The following is a 25,381-nucleotide window of genomic DNA, read 5'->3' on the forward strand; positions in this document are numbered from 1 at the left end:
TATATATATATATACTTACAATTTGTTATTTGTTTGATAATGAGTAAATATTTGATACCCTGTGGCTACCATTTTTTGTTTCTCTTCTTGCAGGTTCGGGCAATTATAAGTGACTTTGCTGTTATCATTGCAATTATTTCCATGGTTTTGTTAGATGCTCTCATCGATTTAGATACTCCTAAACTTAAAGTGCCTACTGAATTTAAGGTGAGCTCTCTAACTCTAAGAGTCTCTTCTGTTTCACTTATCTTTCATCTTTCACTTGTTTCAGTTGTTGAACTGTAACCATGCTGGAGTACTCATTTCTTTGAAGTCTGGCACTTATTCTATTGGTCTCATTCATCAAAGTGCCGGGTTATGGGGATGTAGAGAAACCAACACCAGTTCTCAAGCAGCAGCAGCAGTGGTGGTGGGACAAGCACAAATACAAAAGCGTGCACACACACACACACACACACACACACACACACACTCACACACATGATGGGCTTCGGTGCAGTTTCTATCTACCAAATTCACTTGCAAGGCCTTAGTCAACCCAAAGCTATAGCAGAAGATGCTTGCACAAGTGCTGCAGAGTGGGACTGAACTCAAAACCACATGCTTGCAAAGCAAGCTTCTTAACTACAAACCCATATTATTATTATTATTATTATTATATTTTGAAAAGTTTAAGTAGAAGAGAGAGGGTGGTGCCCTGATCTCTCTGTCTAGTGGAGGAAAGAGAGGAAGAAACTATGATTGACTTTTTAAATCACAGCCAGGTGTTAAAGTTAGTATCCAGGACTCTTTTGAGGACCTCTGAAGCCAGTAGGAGGGAGGGGGAAGCTATTCTGAAACTGATGACCTCGTCTAAATGCTTGAAGTTGATTGGATTCTTAACCATTTTGATACCAACCTGACTGAAACTGCCACTGGCTCTGTCGTATAAATGTCTTGTTTTCAAAAGTTCTGAATTAAAATCTTCCTCCTAACCTTAGTCACAATTTATGTTCCTAACACTAGCTTAATGATGACTAAATTATTTTACTAAATTCTTTGTTATATTTAAAATTAATTGAAAGAAACAAAGAGCGTCTCAAGAGAAATATGGTAACAAAAGGGTTAAAGTACTGAAGGACCAGTGAGTGGTGTTAAACTGGGGCAATAGATTCAGTTTACCACTCATGCTTTCATAAAGAAATTCAACTTACAATATAAACCCGCAACCTGTACCATAATGCGTCAAGTCAGATGCTCAAATGATTCCATCTTTCCATCATTCCATCAGTCTACTGCCATAGACTGGTATTTTGTTTAACCTAAAAGGATGAAAGCAAAGTTGACCTTGATAGACTTATGTGTTGTTACTGCAGGAGGAAACTGTACTTCAAGATTCTTTCAAGATATAGAGTTACCTTCAAAATAGAGATCTAGTACAAAGAGATAGAGCAGAGAGAACTTAACTAATGGCACCCAAGTTTCAGTTGGGGTTCGTAGGCTGAATGATACATTAAGCTATGTCTTCGAATTATATTTATTATTTTCAATTTTCCTACTGTTATTGCTGAAGACATAAAATGGTTGGATTGATAAAGTATTTGATTAAGTGCAGGCAAGGCTGTGTGGTAAGAAGTTTGCTTCCCAGCCACATGGTTCCAGGTTCAGCCCCATTGTTTGGCACCAGGTCAACAAAAGCCTTGTGAGTGGATTTGGTAGATGAGAACTAAAAGAAACCTATTGTATGTGTGTATATATATATATATATATATATATATATATATATATATATATATATATACACATATATATATATATATATATATGTGTGTGTGTATACATGTATGTATGTTTGTTCCCCCAACTACTGCTGGACTGGTGTTGGTTTATTTATGTCCCTGTGACTTAACAATTTCGCAAAAATGTGTGATAGAATAAATACCAGACATAAAACAAAATAACTACTAGTGCCAATTTGCTCAACTAAAATCCCTTCAATGCAATGACCCCAGCATGGCTACAAATTAAATGACTGAAATATAAAAGATACTATTTCATAGTAATTCCAATCAAGATAGGAAGGGCATCCAGCTGTAGAAACTCTGCCAAATTAGATTGGAGCCTGGTGTTGCCATCCGGTTTCACCAGTCCTCAGTCAAATCGTCCAACCCATGCTAGCATGGAAAGCGGACATTAAACGACGATGATGATGATGATGATGATGATATTTAATTCTAGAAACATATTTCACCTCGTATTGAAGAATAGGTCTTCTGAGAAAATTACTTTTGATAAAGTGACTTCCTAATTAAGGATGTGATTAATTTATCTTAAGCTACATAATCCTGAGTCAAGTAGCTGTTATATCATCATTATCATCACCACTTAACGCCTGGACAACTTGACAGGAGCTGTCCAAGTTCCATTTGCCTGTTTTCGCATGATTTCTATGGCTGGATTCCCTTCCTAATGCCTACCATATTACAGAGTGTACTGAGTATTTTTACATGACACCGGTACAGGTGCATTTATGTGGCACTGGTACAGGTGCTTTTATGTGGCACCAGCACATGATAGGTTTCCTTGAATGATATTTATCTGTAATTCAAATGGTCAGCTTTATCATGCTGTTCTTGCCTGAAGATTCAAGGTCCTGTGTAACATTCAGCCTTAATATAATATTAGTTGTTAGTTTTATCAATGTTTGTGTTAGTTCATTTTATTGATTTTCAGTTTGTTTTGCATATGAAATGACAATCTATAGATTTCCAGTTAAGCAGTTCTTCATATTTGGCTGTTCAATTGGATCTGATAGTTCTGTTAGAATTAGCTAAGAATTTATTTTCATTGTATCTCTTTTTAATTTACTTCGATTTGTTATTTACTTTAGCTTTGGTGGAAGTGTGCTATTTTCTTGCCATTACAGAAATTAGATTAACTGGCAATCTGGTTTACCAAAGAATTTCAGTATTGTTGATGTCATCATCATCACAAAATAGAATATCCCTGGGTTGAAAATACTGAAGTATTTCTTTTGTTTAAGGGTGGACTTATGATTTAGAATACTGATAATGAAATTGCTCTCGCACCTTTCAATATATGATGTATGGGTTTTGGTGTCTCCGGGACCTGAGATAGTTTAAAATTTCGACTTTAGATAAGTTCTTCAAGGGACGTAACTCTATATTTAGGCAATCGCAGTTATTTCCCTTGTTAAATAGGGTTTTCTCCTTTGCTATCTCTTTTTCTCTCTCCCCCTCCCCCCCCTCTCTCTCTCTTTATATTTTATCGGTACCCATACAGAAATCCCTCGCTTTATGGAAATATTGCGTTCCTGAAAATCTGGCCGTAACGCAAAATCCCGTAATGCGAAATTGTTTTTCCTATTCACGAGTGAGATTGCGTTCCTAAGGACATTTTTGATAAAAATAAAAATCACAAGTAAACAAAAGAGAACAAGCAACACGATAGTTTTTATGCATGAAAATAACAATCTCTAAACATACACAGTACAATATAGATAAATAAAACGCAAAAATATTTCATGAGGAATACGTTAGGGAACTAATAAGAATAGTAATATTGTAAAAGTATGTTCTAACCACAAAAGATGTTGACTACTGTGTGAGGGGTGGTGGTGGAATGTGAGTTACTAGGAGGATGAGGGACTATTTTCTATTACCAACAACAGCTTGAGGGCTGAAGAACTTATCCAAAGTTGTTTGTTGTTTTTGACACATCATCTCTTTGTACAACCCAGTATAGGAACTCTTTTTGTAATTTCTATGTTATGTTCATGATTAGGATCATGTTCATGTTATGTTCAAGATCAGCAAAAACCTGCAAACTTACTTTGATAAGTGCCAACCCTTTAACAATAATTTTTGTAGTCAGTTTAAGTGGTGTAGGTGAAATTTCCATGGTCTCATGTATTCTCAGTTCTTTTTCTATCAGTTTCAGCTCTTTGTTAGATAAACTTTCTCTCTAGGACACAAGAAACCCAATCACATCATTCTCTATGACTTCTTTGAATCTTACATCCTTTGCAAGTGTCACAATATCTTTCTGAATTTGATGTAGACTTTCTACTTGAGGAAAACTTGTAATGTCACAGATACATTCTAGTCATATGCTTCAAAGTTGAGGGTTTCACTTCATTACACAGCATACATTATGTTGAATTTCTTATAGAAACCGCTAAGTGTAGGTTGATCCACTTTGTCAATTGCTTTCATAAGATGTTTCAAAGTTCTTTTCACATAATATGCTTTGAGGTTAGCTTGATCCATTAGCTTCAGCAAAGAAGTTGTATTCTTGGGAATATATTTTACTCTCACATTATCAGAAAGGCCATCTAAGTTTGCTGGATGGCTTGGTGCATTGTCTAAAAGAAGCAACACTTTGTTGGAGATAGGATGTCTGGTACTGCACCCTTCTATGGCATAACAAAACAAGGAAAAAAAAGAAAATATTTGGAAACCACTCTTTGAAAAGGTTCTTAGCCATCCATGCTTTCTTATTTGAATGCCAAATCAGACAGAGTAAGCTTTGTGTAACCGTTAAAAGCTCTTGAATTTTCAGAGTGATACATGAATAGGGGTTTTAATTTCATATCACCTGCAGCATTTCCTCTCAAAAGAAGTTCCAGATGGTTTTTGGAAGCTTTAAATCCTGGTGTTGATTTTTTCCTTTTTGAGGAATAAAATTTCTAACAGGCAGGTACTTCCAGATAAGTGCAGTTTCATCAACATTGTATACTTGCTCTGGTGTGTAAACCCCTCAGCAATCATTATCCTCAGCTGCTCAGGATAATTAGTAGCAGCCTCTGTGTCAGCACTCACAGTTTCATGTGCTTCTTAAACCTTTCAAACTAGCGAAAAGGGTTTTTTATTTGAAGTTTCACCTTCTTTTTTCTGCAAATCATTGAATAAATGTTTGGCATTTTTAAAAATTACCATCGTGTTTATTGGTACATTACACCAATTCTGATCCTCAACCCATACACTCAAGGGTCATTCCATTTTAAGCATTACATTAGATCTATGGAAAAAAATAAGGCCAGGCAGTTAATGGAGTAGCTTCTGGAACACTTGACATGATTTTCTCTGTCACGTAATGTTCCCACTGTAGACATAGCAAAATTTAATGTGTTGGCAATGTAACTTAGTTTTCCTCCTGCATCAAGTCTTTTTATAGCATCAAATTTAATATCTAGTGTAATCTCTTTACAGTTCCTTTTCATGCTACTGCCTTCAGTTCTGCTCAATAGCTTCTTTCCAGATATTTTAAATGGAAGGTAAATTCAATTGCAGCAGCAATTAATTATCTGTAACAAACATATAGTAAAAAGAATTGGGAAAATTTGCCTTACTTGGAAACGGATGATGACTGGTGACAGGCAGGGCATCCAGCTATAGGAAATATGCCTCAACAGTATTCATCCAATACATGTATGGAAAAGTGGACGTAAAATCAATGAGGATGATGTATATATTTGTATGATTTATTTCAGATCAGTTATATTGATGGGCAGAAAACTCAGTTTTAACAATTTTATTTTTTGTTTGTTCTGTATCAGTTTTTTTCCAAAATTGTTATTCTTCTGTTAAAGCGCATCAGTTTCTGTCTAACTTTTTTTAATATATTTATTAATATATTTTTTCTGCCTCCTGTTTTCTTATAGCCTACCCTATCAACCCGTGGATGGGTGGTGAATCCTTTCAAGAACCCCTGGTGGACAATACTTGCTGCCATTATCCCTGCCATGCTATGCACCATTCTTATCTTTATGGATCAGCAGATTACTACTGTCATTGTAAATAGAAAAGAAAACAAACTGAAAGTAAGTTTACTACATTTCAGTTTTACTTTAACCCTTTAGCATTCAGATTATTCTGTGAAAATGTAATGCTTATTTATTTACAGTTTTGAATTTGTCCTGCATTATCTTGTAACCTTGAAATTTTGATGATGTGATTGTTTATGTGCAAAATGACATTGATTGTTATAATTTTCATATTTTGGTACTAGGCCAGCAAGTTTGACAGGAGGGCATAAGTCGATTACATTGACCTCAGTGTTCTGCTGGTACTTGTTTTACATCAATATATGGTTATATTATTTTGTTTTATGCATGTAAATACACACCACCAACTCCCCTATTACATGCAGCAGTACATAAGTTTGTGGAACTAACATTAAAAACTCCAATGAGAATCTGCATGTTATTAATACAAGGGTTGGCTGAAAAGTGCATCGGCTGACCAAGATACTCTCATGGAATGTGACCAAATGAGGTTTATTTTCCAACATAGTCCCCCTTGCAGTCCACACACTTCTTCCATTAGCACTGCAGTACTTGGATCTCATTGCTGAAGAAGGTTTCATCTTGTTGCTCAAAAATGTTATCAACAGCAGATAGGATGAAAGGCAAAGTTGACCTTAGCGGAATTTGAACCCAGAATGTAAAGACGGACGAAACACTGCTAAGCATTTCACCTAGTGATTCTGTCAGTTCACCGCCCTCAATCAAAGCATAATATTGATTTCAAATTTTGGTACAAGGACAGAAATTTCGAGGAGGGAGAGCAAGTCAATTGCGTTGACCCCAGTGCTCAACTGGTACTTATCTTATCAACCCCAAAAAGATGAAAGGCAAAGTCAACCTCAGCAGAATTTGAACTCAGAATGTAAAGACAAGAAATGCCTCTAAACATTTCGGCTGGTACACTAACAATTCTGCCAGCTCACTGCCTTCAATCAAAACATAATATTAACTTTTATCAACATGAAATAAAATTCTCTTTGTTTATCCTTAAATATTTGCATGAAGTAAAATTTTCCAATAATAAAATTCCTATTTGATTAGTATTTCGTCACTGTTGTTTCTTCCTTGTTTATTACAGAAAGGCCATGGTTACCATTTAGATCTCTTTGTAATTGCTACCCTCATTATAGTCTGTTCCTTCCTTGGCCTGCCATGGTTCGTGGCAGCCACTGTCCTCTCCATTACACATGTCATGAGTTTGAAAAAAGAATCTCAGTGTACAGCTCCTGGTGAAAGTCCAAAATTTCTTGGTGTTCGGTAAGTTACAAAACAATTTTATTGGAGCATTTCACTATTCTACAAAGAGATTAGTTTTCAACTCTATCTCTCTATCACTGTCTGTCTGTCACTCTCTAATGTTTGGTGTTTTTATTTTCATCAACTTCATTGAAAACAAATATAAAAACTACTCAACAAAGATTGTTATAGTTATGACTGATGAATTCATATTTCTTTATTATCTTGCACCATAGCTTAGAAACTCTCATACGTAGCATATATATTAATATCAGTACCCCATCATGGCCACAGCCACTGGCTGAAACCAATAGAAGTGAAAATATATTGAAAGTATTTAGCAAAATTAAAGGATGTTGTGTAATACTTTCTGTATTAACTCCATAAAATATAACACATTGTATAGACAGTTGTTTTAAACTTGCTTTAATGTAGTTGTATTATTATTATTATTATTATTATTATTATTATTATTATTATTATTACTATTATTATTATTATTATTATTATTATTCAGGAATATAAAAAGCTGTACTATACATTCAATCATTATTTATTATCATGTATATTGTGTGTACTATTGTGACAAATAGAATATTATAATGGCTTATTCATTTGACATAAAAAAACTGTGTTGTTTATAATCACAACATAGTGTACCTTATGCATTATACTAACAATAATATCCTGTACATTGATAGAAATATATATCTTAGACTAGTGCTAGTGCCACATTAAAAGCACTTGTGCTGGTGTCACAAAAAATGCACCACACTGTGGAGTGGTTGGCATTAGGAATGGCATCTAGAACAGACAATGGAACCTAGCATGATCCCTGGTCTTACCAGCTCTTCTCAAACTGTTCAACCCATGCAGGCATGGAAAATGGATGTTGAATGATGATGATAATAGCTTTACAACATTTCTGGAATGGTAAAGTCAAAGATCTGCCATAGACAATAGATAATCATTTGAAATATCTTGTAGAATTTAGTTGTATCACTAGTTTTTACTTTGAAATTCTTCCAGGGTTGGCATTATCTTATATTTCTGCTGAGAAGCGAAAATATGTACAGTATTACATAATTTTTTTTCTCTTTGTGGTGGTTGGAGTCTCTTTCTTTATAAAAATCAACCCTTTTGTTACCAACCCGGCTGAAACCGGTTCTGGCTCTGAGTACAAATGTCTTGTTTTCATAAGTTTTGAATTAAAATCTTCTATCAAATCTTAGTCACAATTTATGTTCCTAACACTAGCTGAATGATAACTAAGTTATTTTACTAAATTCTTTGTTATATTTAAAGTAATTGAAAGAAACACAGAGCATCTCAAAATAAATACAGTAACGAAAGGGTTAACCTTGTACCTTATCAAATCGAAATAATACTTTTGCATTTGCCTTTTCTTTTTAGGGAACAACGAGTAACTGGTGTCCTTGTATTTCTTATGATTGGCATCTCGGTTACACTAACTCGTGTACTGATGGTAAGTACTACAAATTAAACATTGAAATGAGCAAATGTTTAGTTATGTTGTATTTACCATAGCAGTTGGACACTGTTGCTGCTAGATATGTAGGTATCCTAGACTGCATCCAAAATGTGATCATACAATAGGCATAGGTATGTGTTGGAGTTGACAGATCAGTGACAATAGATATTCTTGTTCTGCATAGTGGACTGAACAGTCGAGCATCACAAGTTGATAGCTGGAGATATATACCTGCCATCTCTGTTCTGTGTTGTGATGTTAACTGTTTAATGGTGTCAGGTTACTTGTTGATATGTTGTATGTAGTTTAGTTGTGGCTGGATGTTAGTAATGGTAGGCAGCAATGGTGTTTGGTAGAATGGGAATAATTTCATCATAAGCAAGCAATTCTACTGGGCAATCCTGCCTTTCAAGAGCTTTGGTCTATAAAATGACTCACAGCACCTGATGGTATTATGAGAAACTATACAGGCTTCACAACCAAATAACTTTAAGGCTAGATTTACACATTCCTTCTGGTGTAAGGGACTGGGAAAACATTACTTCCTGTCCTATTTCATCTGGAGACTCTAGGACCAAAGAAATTCCTCCAATATCACATAGAGCATTCTTAGCTGGGGCCCTCCTTACTCGTCTGGAGTTCAGAATTGCTAACTCTGCTTTGTCAGAAACTGCTTATATAACAACAGTTTGCAGTATCTATCAACAGGAAATCCAACTTATTGTTTTGTTATCATCCATTCCCCAAAAAGACCACCTTATTCTATCTCATTGGTTCTCAACTGCGATCCATATAAGATTTTGTCATTGAAATTTATGTGCAATTAATTGCCTATATCTCTACAATATTTTAATGTTTTGGCTATGGAGGTCCAGTAGAGTAAAATGGGAATTAAAGGGGTCTACAGGCAAAAAATGGTTGAGAACCACTATTCTATCTGGACCATATGCAAATAGAAGTAGACAATTCCTGCTTGCTTGTAGTGAGATTCCCTTTCTGCCAACCACCAGCACTGCCTATCTTTCTTAGCACTCAGTAACAAATAATAAGAAGGTAGCCTCTCTAGAGTTTGCAAATCACAGACCATGTGGTAGTCAACCTAAGAGATGGAACCTCCAGATCTGTGGAGATACTGGGCTACCTTCCTCACTAACAGCAAGCAGAACTAAAATTGAACAGAATACAAGTGGTTCAGCTGACATTAAGTTCAATATCGTGATTTCAAATCTACATGGATTTTCATCATCTTTATTTCCCCCAAGATCATGATCTCTTTCCTTAATTTGCAATCAATCTATTGTTTAGACTGGTCTCAATCTTCAGTGACAATGTTATAATAAACTTGACATAATGATAAAACACACACACACATTCCAATTTGTTGTAATGTGTTTATCTTTCACTTTTTGTTATTCTTTCTTCCCTTATATTTTCTCACTGCATACAACTCTCTAACTATATATTGTAAATTGGGTTTATTAAACATATTCAGTTTTGCTGTACTTCAGCTACAATAATTATGTGATTGTAAGGAATATTATTTTGTCATTATTTTAACATTCTCATTGTCTCAATTGATAAAAACCATTTCAGTATTATTTTTGTTTTTTTCTAGAAAATCCCTATGCCAGTATTATATGGCGTCTTCTTGTACATGGGTGTCTCATCGCTTCGTGGAATGCAGCTCGTCTGTCGTATAATGATTATCTTCATGCCTGCTAAATACCAACCTGATTATATGTATCTTCGACATGTGAGAGCTTCACGTGTTCACTTATTTACATTAATCCAACTCATCTGTTTGGGAATTCTCTGGGTAATAAAGACAATTAAGAAAATCTCAATCGCCTTTCCTCTCATGGTTAGTGTAAAATTTGTTTAGATTTTTCTGTTTGCCTGTTTCATATAATATCAGGTCATCCCATAAGTTCTGTCCGAATTTGAATAATGAAAAAAAAGTGATCAAATGTTATATTTAATTGAAATTTAATCATCAGTTTTCTTTCCCTGATTATCTATAACTTCCTTCCATCTATTTACAAGCTTTTTAATCCCATCAATGTAAAACTCCTTTGGTTTCAAAGCAAAGAACTCTGAAATGTCAGTTTCGACCTCCTCCTGGCTTGCGAAAGTTTTGTCCCCCCCAATGAATCTGTAAACTACGAAACAAATGGTAGTCTGAAGGAGCATGGTCGGGAGAATAAGGTGGATGAGGAATTTTTTCCCAACCAAGCTCTTCGATCTGTGATGTGATCTTTGCAGTGTGGGGTTGTGCATTGTCCTGATGAAACATCACTCCTTTTTGATTCACTAAAGCGGGTCTTTCTTTTTTCAAAGCTTGGTTCAAACGCTCTAATTGCTGACAGTAGACTTGAGCATTGATTGTTGCATTAGGTGGTAACAATTCAAAGTGAATTACTCCTTTGCAATCCCACTAGATAGAGAGAAGAACCTTTTTCCCATGAAGTTCCCTTCTCGGTTGTGGTTGAGCTTTTTCCCTTTTACCAAGCCACTGTTTACGGTGTTTAACATTTCGATAGAAGATCCATTTTTTTGTCACCAGTCACAAGTCTATCCAAAAAGGGTGAAATGAATTCAAGAGAATGGAGAGAAGAGCAGATGTCAACTCGGGATTCGGACAATTCATGAGGCACCCATTTTCCAAGTTTAGGAACCTTTCCAAGTTGTTGAAGATGACGATGAACAGTTGTATGGTTTGAACTAAGATTTATTGCGAATTCTTCAACTAATAATGCAGGACTTTCTTCAAGTAATGCCTCAAGGAGCTTATCATCAAACTCAACTGGACATCCTGTTCGATCTTCATCTTCAAAGCTGAAACCTCCACTTCTGAATTTTGCAAACCATCTTCTGCAAGTTCTTTCATTCAAACATTCTTTCCCATAAACTGAGTGTATGTTTCAAGTTGCTTTGGTTGCAGAGCTTCCTTTTTAGTACTCATAAAGCATTATGTGCCTTAAATGCACTTTGGATACTTCCATGTTAGAAAGGGTTTTAATCAAAGAAATTTTAATTCTATTATTCTGTAAAATAATATTTAATTAGTTCAAATGTACACAAATGTATAAAAATAATTTGTAATTCCATTAGACATTCTAAAATACTATTAAATTTCATTCAATTTTAAAAAAGGTAAAATCAGGCAGAACTTATGGAATGACCTTATATATAGTCACTAATCAGTTGAGAAGCTTCTTTAAAATCAAATCTTGTGATCACTGAAGCAACTTTGATGATACATCATCATCGTTTAACATCCGCTTTCCATGCTAGCATGGGTTGGACGATTTGACTGAGGACTGGTGAAACCAGATGGCTACACCAGGCTCCAATCTGATTTGGCAGAGTTTCTACAGCTAAATCAGATTGGAGCCTGGTGTAGCCATCTGGTTTCACCAGTCCTCAGTCAAATCGTCCAACCCATGCTAGCATGGAAAGCGAACGTTATAAATATTTCTTTTATATTTTGGGGGCAATAATGTTTACATGTATGCAGCATATATTTGTATTTCATCTATCTGTTTTTATATTCGTTGTTCTCTTCATAGCTAGCAGTTTCAGGTAATTTAATTTAATTTCTTGTTCTTTTTACTTTAACATTGCTGACTTCTGTTTCATCACTGTTGTTAGAAAATGTCTTGTTTAAATCATTGTAGAATTGTAATACCTCAGCTGCCTGAATTTCACTAAGTGTTGGGGTTTTAGTTGCAATCATCTATGGTTTGTATCATTTCTCAACACTGTGTTGTATCCATGGCTAAGAGGATTAACTCTCAATGATTCAATCATCTAGCTGTTGTAAACAGGATCTAAGGACAAGTACAGTTCACTGCTGTAAGTGACGGAAACACTGTACACTTAAGTAATTCATTAGCTTGCAGTATTGAGTTCAAGTTATCCTATAGTCCTAAGTTGTCATAAATGCCCTTCTGCAATAGCCATGTCTAACAAAATATATCACTTTCATGTGAATGTGAATTCAATATGAATTAATAACTGTGGGATTGCTGTATTGATATTTATTGGTTCTTTTGATAATCTGTTGATTGGTTCTTTTAGATAATCCATTTTTACCATATCTTGGATTAGGTTTTAGCCATGTGCTTCGTACGTAAAGGAATGGACTACATCTTCACCCAGAGGGAGTTGAAGTGGTTAGATGATATCATGCCAGAAGCTCACAAGAGAGCCAAAGAAGACGCTGAAAAACAAATGCAAGAAGTAGGTTAAAATTCCATTCATCTTTTCTTTTTTTTTTTCATTTTGTTAAATAGAATTCTGTATATTCTATATATTTATAGTTTCTAATATAGACACAAAGTTAATGTGTATTTGTTTGTGAAGGGTGGATAGGAAATACAAAGTAGGCAGAGCAATCAATTAGATCAATTGCAGTACTTCACTGGTATTTATTTCATCTTTATGTGTTTTCTGGTATACAAGTCGAATGTTTCAGACCAAAAATTTACAGCTCAGAAGGGTAGATTAACTCATACACCAAGATGACTCTAGAGGACCAAAACTTCCATGTGAAATACAACCGGATTTGGAAAGGTAGTGATGATGTTTGAATGTTTACACAACATATTTACACTATATACTACGTAGGCTTGTGTGCTGGAAAATTGGTACCTGAAAAGATTTGAACTTGGATCCTAAAGATGTGTAATTAAATATCACAATGCATTTTATTCATCTCTTTACAGATTTGTTATATTCCGTTCAGTCATTTTTAATCCTCTGCTGGATGAAACTTCTGTATATTGTGGCTGGCTTATCTCTGTTGGTTGTGGGCCTACTTGTCCATGCTGGCCTATTATGAGTCTGTGTGTATAAAATGATAAAGAGGAAACCTATCCTATTCAGTTAATACTTTTAAATTCAGTTTGCTGTTTGAATTAACTGCAAACATTTTTCATCTCTTGATTTTCCATGAGTACACATTAGTAAAAAAAAATAATTCAGCTGCAAAGAAAAGGAAAATTTTTATTGACATTTCTTGCATATTAAATAGGTTCCTTTCAAATAATTACTGTGGGAATTCTTACTTATTCTTGTTGGGTTTTTAATTTTTTTCATAAATAAATCCAAATGTAATGTTTGATTTTTTTTTTCACTCGCAGGAGGAGATGAAGTTGATGGAGGGTGATCCAAATACTGATATGCAAATTGACAGAATCACTATTAGCTCTGAGTTAGATACTGTGAATATCTCTCAAGAAATGTCCAAAACCTCCATATGGAAGACTATTGTGGCTTCAGACCAATCTAATCAACCGCAGCAGGAGCAAGAAAAATCCCATAAATCAGGAGATAACAGTAAAAAGTAAGCCTTTTCATTGTTATATATATATATATATCAATCCTGTGTGTGTGTATGGGGGAATGGTGTTTGGGTATGTATGCTTGTACATATGTATGTATGTATGGATGTATGTATCTATCTATCATCTATCTATCCATCAATCAATCAATTAATCAATCGTCATTATCATAATTTAATGTCTATTTTCCATGCTGGTATGGATTGGATGGTTTGACAGGAGCTGGCAAGGCCAATAGCAACATGAGGATCCATTGTCTGTTTTGGCATGATTTTTACTACTTGATGCCCTTCCTAATGCCACCCACTTTACAGAGTGTTCTGGGTGCTTTTTACATGGTGCCAACACCAGTGCTTTATGCATGACACCAGCACCAACAGGGTCACCAATTACTTTGCAAGACAAAAACCCCTCAACTGGGAGGGGTGAGTAGTAGTGAGAGGATGTGGTTTTATGCCAGTTGCGAGATTAAAGTTATAGAGGGACTCTTGCTGTAGAGTAGATGCATGGATACCCCAGTTGGAAAAGAAAGTAGAGTAAGTTAGTAAGATAAAGAGAGTGATAGTGAAAGAGATGATGACAAAGATGTGTTGGGACATGCCCATGAGGGACATTGGTGTTGGTGAGAATAGGTGTGGTGATATAGAAGTTTAGATCAGGTGAGTGGGCATTAGTGACACACACACACACATACACACACACACACACACACACACACACACACACACACACGTCATCAAATGTTTTAATGACTTTTTTTAATGCTTTCATGGATCAGATGAAACTGCATTGAGATAGAGTTATCTATGGCTGGATGCCCTTCTTAATGCTAGCCTTCACCTGTTTCCATGCAAGGAAATAATCCTTAGTCTGTTGAATAATGAACAGCTTGGACATAGTTATGTTGTTGTTGGCACGACGTCAAGGGTTCCAGTTGATCCGATCAATGGAACAGCCTGCTCGTGAAATTAACGTGCAAGTGGCTGAGCACTCCACAGACACGTGTACCCTTAACGTAGTTCTTGGGGATATTCAGCATGACACAGTGTGACAAGGCTGACCCTTTGAATTACAGGCACGGCAGAAACAGGAAGTAACAGTGAGAGAAAGTTGTGGTGAAAGAGTACAGCAGGGTTCACCACCATCCCCTGCTGGAGCCTCGTGGAGCTTTAGGTGTTTTCACTCAATAAACGCTCACAACGCCCGGTCTGGGAATCGAAACCGCGATCCTATGACCGCGAGTCTGCTGCCCTAACCACTGGGCCATTGCGTCTCCACATAATTGTACCCTGTTATGTAGAGAACTAGAAACAAACATATCCATCTGAGTGCACTTTTGCTTATGTAATAAGATGTGTAACATATCAACTCATGTGAAGAAGCTCAGACATGCTTTTGTAAGAGACTGCAAGTAAATAACTCTGTTTGTTTGATCATTGATGCTTTTGTTTACAAACAGAGAACACACCTGCAAATGTAAAGATTTATGAACTCACTGGTTATCTGTGAAGTTTCTGAAAACAGAGGCACCTGTAAAAATGTTTGTGCCACATGAATTTAAAATAAAAGAATAATGTGCATCATGTTATCACAAACTTTGTCTACTGACAGCTAGAGGAAAAGAGAACTAAGAACTAAATCTAAGTCAGTCAGGCATTATTTCATCATTGAAATGTCAATAAAAACTGTCTGAAAAGTGACATTACAGGGGATAAAAATATGAATGTACAGCTGTAATGTCAAAACAAAAAGATAGTTGCTGCAGAGGTGTGGTGGATAGTCATTGCTGTAGCCAGAAAAAGCATGTCACTCGAAGAGTATTGTTCTTGACGAATTTGTTGCACATAGTCAGACAATTAAAGAATTTTACTTGGCTGTCCTGGGGCATTTAAGAGAAGTAGTGTAAAAGAAGAGGCCTGAGGCACAGACAAATGAAAACTGGATGCTGTACCACAACAATGCAACTGCTCACATGACACTCTTATGTGATCTTTTGGTTAAGTATGTAATGACTTTCACTTCTTCTCCTTGCCACCCTACTCTCTGGATTTGGTCCATATTGATCCAAAAGGACATTATTCTGTTCCTGATGGAAAAATCCATAGTGTTTGGCCTTATGAGCAAGATGGGACAAGATTGTGAAGTGTGGTAACAGATTGTTATGCAGTCTAGACTGGTCTATACTGGGATAGAACTGATGTTATAATGAAAGAACAGGGAGAGATGAGGGATGATTGAAGTGGAAGTGGTTTACAGATAAATACATAGAGGATATGAGTTTCATTACTAATTTAGTTTGTTTTAGCCATAATGTCTTAGGCTCTGAGGGAGCATGGACTTTTAAAATATCTCAAAGGATCTTTGTCTTGCAAGTTACTTGGGACCCTACTAGTGATGGTGTCACCTAAAAAGCATCCAGTCCACACTGTAAAGCGATTGGCATTTGGAAGGGCATTCATCTGTGAAAGCTATACCAAACTAACCACACCAGTGCTGGTGCCATGTAAAAAGCACTCAGTCCACTCTGTAAGGTGGTTGGTGTTTGGAAGGGCACCCAGTTGTAAAAACCCTGCCATAACAAACAGTGAAATCTTCTGCCTGACCAGTTCCTGTCAAACTCTTCAACCCATGCCAGCATGGAAAAGAGACAGTAAATGATGATGGCGACAGTGACAGCAACGATGGCGACCATGACGACTTCAATGAAAATCAATATATTAATGTATATAAAACACTATTTTTTTTTTCTTTTTATGTGTATTTTAGAAAGACTAAAAAGCATGGAAAGAAATGTAGTCCAACCAAGGCATCTTCTGATGATAGCAGTTTGCCTCCAATTCCTGGCAGCCCTGGAGCTGAAGAATCTGGTTACAACTATAGCGGTTCCCCAAAGAAAAGAAATGTACCTGTAAAATTCTACATCGATGAATATGAGGAAAAAGAACATCTAATGACGGCACCTAACATTATTGTTGAGCCGCCGAGTGAGCGTGGCTCTCCTGAGAAATAAAATGGACAACTAGTGTGAATTTTGTGTTTGCACTAACTTTGGTGGCCAGTTCAGTGAGTCATATATGGCCAGTGTTGATACTGATGTTAAAAAAAAGGAAATACATTTTTCTGTGAAGTTCTTGTTCACAGGGAAACTACTTTTTCTACAGAAATTTCAAATGTTCTCTCCAACAAACGAAGTATTGTATTTATAAGAAGAAAATTTGTTTACATATTTTTACTTCTTTTTCCTGGTTGCTAACAATCAACAGTACACTCTCCCTTGCATCTTTTTATTTTTATTTTTAACAATCCCATGCAACAGTTCTATGTGAAATACAAATAATTTGTTAATAGTTAGGGAGAACAAAAAAAAAAAAAGTTAGAAGATGAAAATTCACATGACCTATACATTAAACCTATTTTTATTTTTGGTTTTCTTCCATTTTTCTTAAAATGTAGTTTTAATATTTGTGCCAACCAAAACCTTAATTTGGAGTGTTGTGTTCATTTTAGAATTTTTACTTGATTTCATCTTCACCTTCTTACATCATATCATGTGAGATAAATTGAGATAATGCTTCCTACAGCAGATGCTCGAAAAATGTTTAACTCTTTGACTTTGTGAAGAAAATAATGGATTATTAATATTACTGCTCTTATTATTATTATTATTATTATTATTATTATTATTATTATTATTATTATATCTTTTCCCACTGTTTCTATCTTTCCTTCCCAATATTTCCATGTTCCTCTTTGTCATTCATCAGAATACAACCTAGTTGTAGTTCAGTATTATTGATTTAGATGTAACATTATGTCTATAGTCTCAGCAGGTCACTTAGAACATTGTAGTCTATAAGGTAAGTCTATAGGAAAATATATATCTAGAGCAGTGCTTATGCAGCATTCACTTTCTTGTAGTTTATTCTAGACTTTCCTGTAATCAATCCTTTCTAATTAAAAAAACAATAAATGATCCTAATATGCACATGTGTGCATGTATTCTGGAAGACATACAAGGACTGCGTATACATATCTATGATTGTGTGTGTGTGTGTGTGTGTGTGTGTGTGTGTGTGTATATATATATATATATATATATATATATATATATATAGATTGTGTGTGTGTACTGTAAAATAATGCACAAAGCCTATGTATGTAACAACAAAAAGAAATATACAAGGTTTTATGTACACACAAAAAGAGCTCATCCCAATCTATAGTCAAATATATATAAAAGCAACTGTTGACATGCGTATAATATACACATATTTGTATATAATGAACTGGACATTCTTCTCTGTTAACCATATGAACTTTCTCTCCCTCTTTGTCTAGCTATCTTTCTCTTTCTCCTTCACTCTCTCTCTTTCTACCACCCCATTCTTTCTTTCTCTCTGTCTCTTTTTCAAATTATATTATCAGAAATATATATGAATAATCTAGATTTATAAATTATACTAGATTTTAATTAATTATCCAGGTACAGAAATTTCAATTGAATTTTCTTTAAAAGAAAGTACTAGAGTAAAAATGAATGGAACACTTTTTTAAATGATATTAGAATTTGAATTCTTACTGAAATTTAAAACAAAAGCATAAAAGAGAAGCATTTTATCAATTTCCTATTAAAATTTAAATTTTGCTATTGAAATTCATGTTAGAATTTCATTAAAAACTTTGAATTTTCATTGTTTCAGTCAAATTTCGGTGTAGTGAAAAACATCTTCATTTTCTAAAGTGACTATTTTGAAGTAAAAAGAAACAAAACAATAAAAATAATATGTAGAGAAGAATTTAAAGAAGAAAAAGGTGAGAGGAGACTTAAGATAAAATTCCTGTCTCTACATCAGCTCAATATGAAAACCTCCAGCAGTTTGGTCTGAAAAAGGTTAGACACTTTAAGATAGACTAAGCAATGGGAGATTTTTGTTAATTTTCATAATTTTACATTATATTGATAACTATTGATATCTTTATGAATTTTCAGCTCGATCTCTGGATATCTGAAGAGAGAGAGAGAAAAAACAAAGCAAAATCTATTTGAAACCAAAGTTAACCAATGTGTAGGTATATGAGAGGTAAATTTGATTCATTTAGCTGGGATCAATTAACTCATTATGCCATAAGTATCTAGCTTTAATATCAGCACTTGTTCAATTTCACATCCTTCTTATTTATTGTGATTATCATTCTTATTCTTATTATTATTACTGAGGTTGGCAGAAAGGTTAAAGTGTCAGGCAAATACATGGTGATATTTGTTCCTGCTCTTTACATTCTGAGTTAAAATCCCACTGAAGTCAAAAATTTGCCTTTCATTTTTCTTGGATTGATAAAAATTAAGCACCAATGAAGAAGTGCAGTTGGTCTAATTGACTGTTCCCCCCTCCATAAAAATTCTGTGGTACTGTGCCTGTGTTACAAACCATTGTTATTATCATTATTATTATTATTATTATTATTATCTTAATTTTATTTATCTATTCATAATATATTTTAGTGATCATAAACCAAAATAGCAAATTGAAAGTAAAGAAAGTATGAAGGAAAATGAAAATAATATTTAGTCAAATAAAAACAGAAAGCCAGAGAAAGTAGATGGCATTGTCTTGTTTGTATTATATTATAACAGTATTATATTATTATTTCACTGTATCATAAATTGCTGGATCTATGTAATATAGTCTGTGGAAGGAAAATATATGTATGTGTATTAGATTGATCCAAGCCTTGTGAGTGAAATTGATTAGACAGAAGTGAATGGAAGCTTGTTGATTGGATTATGTCTTGTTCAATCTTGTCATATATTTTGTCACACTATTTTGACTTGAAAAATAAGTTAAAGGTGCACATGTCTGTGGAATTTTCATCCACTTGATTCAACAATTAGGTAGCTCAGCAGATGGAACAACTGAATCCTCATCATCCAATCTTCCCGAGGGTACATATATACTTGTGCACATATGTACATATTTTTCTCTGTGTGACAATACGCACATATACACATGTATGTATATGTGTGTTTGTATAATATACTCTCTCATATATGTATAAATATGTGTGTGTGTGTGTGTGTGTGTGTATGAATATACACTGTAAACTCGAGAATGTATATACAATCAAATTGCAAATGAAAACTGTGTATGTATGTAAAAGTGGATTACTATAATTTCTGTATCTACTTTATTGTTATATGTGTGGGAATATATAGCAAAGGATGGGTATATATATTGAACAATGATCAGGTTCCACCATCAAAAAGTGCAGTGTAAAAGCTTTAACAAAACTCTGAAGTTTTCTGGAATTGTTATTTAAAGTCTATTTTTACTCTATTCAAAATCTATTTTGCCATTTTGCTTCTTTTTCTTTTTATCTTCTTTTATGAAACTATCCCGCAGAACATCAAACTGCTTCACAGAATATCTGTCTCACAAAACATCAAACTGCTTCATAGAATGTCTGTTTTATCTTACAGAACATCTATCTGTCCATTAGAATATATGTCTGTCTCATAGAACATCAAACTGCTTCACAGAATGTCTTTCTCATTTATAGAGCATTTGTTTGTTACATAGAACATCTGTCCATTAGAACAACTGTGTCACATAGAAGATTAAACTGCTTCACATAATCTATGTCTTACAAAGTATCTTTCTGAAACCTTGGAGAACATTTTTCTGTCTCATAGAATATTTCTCTGTCTAACAGAACATCTGCTTGTCCATAAGAATATCTGCCTGTCTTATAGAATATTTTGTCTGCTTTACAGAACATCTATGTGTTTCACAGAACATCTGGCTGTCTCACAGGACACATCTATCTTGCAGAACATGTCAGTCTTGCAGAACAAATCTGTTTTGTGGAACATATCTTTTTTTGCAGAACCTGTCTGTTTGTCCTACAGAATATCTGCCTGTCTCACATAGCATAGCTGTTTCACAAAACATCTGTCTACCTATCAAAATTATTTCAAAATATTTTTGTCTTACATTCTTTTTTTTTTCACATTTGACAAATTCTTTTGTTTATTTTCAATTTGTAAACACACACACTCACACACACACTCACACACACGCACATACACACAGAGGGCTTTCTCCAGGAAAAAGTAAAAAATAAGGTCACCATCTTATTCTGAATCTTACACGCACTCCAGGGTACAATTAATATGTATGGTATACACTAAACAATACAATTGTATATTCACAAATCAATGTAAATAAAGAGAGCTTGCTTATCAGATTACAAGAACATGATGATTACCAACAACATATACATATATATATATATATATATATATATAATGTATGAAAGCCCAAAATTAGCTTGGTTTGTCAATTAAGGTGCTAGATAGCAGTTTAGGGACTTGACTACCCTTTGTGTTAGCAAAAAAACAAAAAGAAAAAAGAAAAAGAAAACAGCGCTGAAAGGGTTAATAAGAGGAAGTAAAGTACTTAAAGTAAGTATCAAAAAATAGATTAAAAAAGTATATATAATTATATGTAAAAAAAAATATATACACACACACATGTACATATGCATTTTATATATATATAAAATACAATATAATACATTGTATATGATTGTTATATTATGTGTGTGTTTGTGTGTGTGTACATATATATGTATACATATTTTTTTCTTTATATTTAATTTATATACTTTTTAAAGCTATTTACTCTTTTTTAACCACTTCCTCTTTTTATCCCTTTTTGTTTTGTTGTTAACACAAAGGGTAGTCAACTCTCTGATCTTCTATTGAGCATCTTAATTGACATGAAACGACATAACTTTATTTTTACTGACTAAAGTAAGTTAACTTCAGGCTTCCATACATTATACATACATACATACATATATATATATATATATATATATATATATATATATATATATATGAAGAGAAAATTTTGTATGTATATTTAGAGTTGAATCACTGGTGTAAGTAACCATAATGTTCTGGTGATCTGATGAGGTAGCTTTCTTTATCACCATTGATTTGTGAATATACCCTTTTACAATGCATTGCATGCATATTAATACAAGTATGTAAATATAATTTTATTCCGCGCTGAAATTATTACCATAGGAAGAAGGCTGTGAAACAGTTGTAATCTTAAGGATGTCAAGTGGTTAATTATGTTCATCTATCATACTTCCTCTGTGTGTGTGTATGTATATATATGTATGTGCGTGTGTGTGTATATATATATATATATATATATATATATATATATATATATAGGTACAGTCTTGGCTGTGTGGTTAAGAAGTTCACTTCAGGACCACAGGATTCAGGGTACAACCCGACTGTGGAGTATCCTGGACAAGTATCTTCCCATTATAGTTTTCGATTGACCAAATACCTTGTGAGTGAACTGGTAATTCTTCAGAAGCATCTTGCATGTGTGTGTGTATTTATACATGTGTATGTGTATTTATACATGTGTATCTATGGCTGTTTTTAACGTTTATGGTCTCAAAACCACTGGTTATGTTTGTATCATTACTTGTTCTGTAATGTAGCTGTTCAGCAAGTAGAGATTAATAAAATAACAAGTACCGAGACTAGTATAATCAACTAAAGCCTTGAAGGTAGCGTTTCAGCATAGCTGTAGTCTAATTATTGGAAAGAATTTATATATATATATATATATATATATATATATATATAGTAATGACAATGATAATAATAATCCATGGATGGAATTTATAAATATTTTGAAATATTAAAATATTTATATATTCCCTCCATGCAAGTTGGTATCATTAGGCTTTAGCCAACATAATGAAATAGGACCATTTATATGCACACTCAAAAACGTTTCCTGTAAACGAACATAAAAGATATATGTGTGTGTTTGTGTGTGTATAGAGAGAGAGAGAGAGAGAGTGAGAGTGAGAGAGAAAGAGAGTCATACATACACTAGCTCATTGCTAGTTGTCTTGTACTATCAGTGTATTTATAAAATGTAAGGATAGTGACTAACGGATGCGTTGAAAGTACTGGATAAGATACTTTACTTTGCAGTATAAAGTTTCACTCCTCTGTATTCTGAGTTCAAGTCCTAGAAGAGTTGAATTCACTTTTCGTCCTTTTAAGGTGGATAAAAGAATTGCTTGTAATGTACTGGAGGTGGGAGAGGGTTTATTTAATCACTTATATTTCCTATTAAAGCTGGTTTTGTGCCATATTATTTAACCAATATATTAGCAGTGTTTAATTGATTGACTGAGGTGTATGAGAGAAAATGAATATTAATATTTAAGGTATAAAATGTTATGGAAAATTGCTATGACAGATGACTAAATGTTGAAATTGTTTCTGTTACTTGTTACCAACTTACTGCCAATAGTCCATACTCACTGTTGATACTCCTCTGTGCTTCCATACTTTAACTTAACATTATTTTTCTGATGTTCTTTATTATGTCCCCTTACTTCTTCTCACCTTCTCTCATTTATGTTTTTAACCGTTCCTCTTTTTTATCTGTACATACATGCACAAACATGCAGACATTTATTTTAGATACATCTCTATATATGTATACACATGCACAGAAACACATACACTTATATATATGAGTGTGTTTGTGTGTGTGTGTTTACATATATATATATATAAAAGTGTAGGTGGCATACGAGTGAGTATATATTTATAAAAAAGAAGTTTGAAAACACCAATATATAAAAAATGAATTTTAATTTATAATTTTGTCAGAGATATTTTTAACATGTTACGTTTCTTGAAAAAACTGAACCTTATCAAAAATACATATTTAAAGGAACAATTATGAACTTCTCATTTAATTTCATTTTTTTAAATATGTATTTTTGATGAAGTTCGTTTTTTCAAGAACCGAAACATGTTAAAAATATCTCTGACAAAATTATAAATTAAAATTCATTTTTTATATATTGGCGTTTTCAAACTTCTTTTTTATAAATAAATATATATATATATATATATATATATATATATATATATATATATATATATATATATACATACACACAGATACATACATACGTACATATGTACATACATACATATCTAGACTCATTCTTTTCATGACAATTAATGACTGATATCTCAGAAAGAAATTCCGCAGATATAAAACATTATTACTAAAGCTAAGTATTGAGTAATACTTGTATTGTATGTATTTTCCAGTCTTATCCTTGAACTTTACTCCAAAGACCAGACAATGTCTAATCTAAGAATGTTATCAAGTTTATGAGTTTCAACTTCAGATTTCATAATCCTATAACTAGTCTCAGAATTACATGTATTCTGTATCACAATTAAAGAAAAAAATGCAATAATTTTTGGATTATCTATGTAAACTTCTAAAATTCCTTTCTGATAATGAGAATGGAATTTAGAGAGAAATGGATAATGTCAAGCAATAAAATTTGATTTTAATTTGCTGTATGCTAGTATATGCATTATACAACAGAACAATTACTCAATAGGATAAATGTATTTTGTCTGTGTTTCTCAGGCTTAGAATATTTTTTTAGGTTTCTTTTAGAGGTCTTTTATCATTAATCAATTATATTGAAGTCTTCTAGCATTTCTTGATGGCATATAAATATATTTACACATGTTCATGAGTCATATTTACCAAACACACACATATACACAAATATATATGTATGTGCGTGCATATGCACACACACTCATATATGTATTTAGATAGATGTATGTATATATTATATTTACACATTCATATAGTTTTATATATATATATATATATATATATATTCGGAAATGTATGTTGATATAGCCATAACTTTCACTGACGGCAAAAATTAAGATGCTTATGGTGTGATATGTACACAAACACATGAGTGCGCCCAAACACACATACACATCATCATCATCATCATTCCTCAACCAAATATCTTGAAACATGAAAAGCTTGACAGATTTTCTTGTGATATTGGTGTATGTGTTGTATGGGGTGGACTGCTAGGCCAATACCCTACCTTTTTTCTGAGAGAAAGAGACATCGTACCCTCATAGCTACAATGCAGCACTGTAAGCCAACAACAACATCGCTCAGCAATTGCACACTGCAGATGCTGCTGCTGTTGTTAATGGCAAGAATCATTTCTTGGACATGTACACCCTGCAGTGCTGGTCACAGAATACAAATCCTCAAAGTCCTTCCCTGCATGTCCAGTATCCATGCTCTCCCTTTCTCGCTCTGTCTTTCTCATTTCTCTCTCTATGTATTTGTATACACACACACACACACACACACACACACACACACTTACATATATATATATAATATCAAGCAATGAGAATGAGTGCTCAACACCACATTGGTGGATAAAAATTATATATGCATTAAGGCTACCATTAGTTTCATGTTAAGTGAAATCTCTTAACAATTATCAAGTCTGCCACATTGATCATCGGTGTTCGTCTCCATCCAAGATATTCCATGTGACAGGCTAGAAGATTGTTAAGGGATTCATTTTAACATG

At 33.8% G+C, this 25,381-nt stretch overlaps 1 protein-coding gene across 9 annotated transcripts in view; it reads left to right on the forward strand.

Moving 5' to 3' along the window:
- The window catches only part of LOC106879207 (sodium-driven chloride bicarbonate exchanger), a 281,395-nt gene extending 263,872 nt beyond the window's left edge, over positions 1-17,523 (forward strand). For all 9 annotated transcript variants that reach the window (XM_089350784.1, XM_089350786.1, XM_089350779.1 and 6 more), the window contains 8 exons: positions 94-207; positions 5,663-5,821; positions 6,885-7,063; positions 8,456-8,528; positions 10,150-10,395; positions 12,645-12,776; positions 13,679-13,881; positions 16,646-17,523. In XM_089350784.1, coding sequence (XP_089206910.1) covers positions 94-207; positions 5,663-5,821; positions 6,885-7,063; positions 8,456-8,528; positions 10,150-10,395; positions 12,645-12,776; positions 13,679-13,881; positions 16,646-16,889 — 1,350 coding nt within the window. In that variant the 3' untranslated portion in view covers positions 16,890-17,523. The remainder of the gene's footprint in view (positions 1-93; positions 208-5,662; positions 5,822-6,884; positions 7,064-8,455; positions 8,529-10,149; positions 10,396-12,644; positions 12,777-13,678; positions 13,882-16,645) is intronic.
- Positions 17,524-25,381: the final 7,858 nt, after the last annotated feature.

Source organism: Octopus bimaculoides, chromosome 4 (assembly GCF_046866305.1).
Source record: "Octopus bimaculoides isolate indiv1 chromosome 4, ASM4686630v1, whole genome shotgun sequence".
In the NCBI taxonomy this organism is placed as follows: domain Eukaryota; kingdom Metazoa; phylum Mollusca; class Cephalopoda; order Octopoda; family Octopodidae; genus Octopus; species Octopus bimaculoides.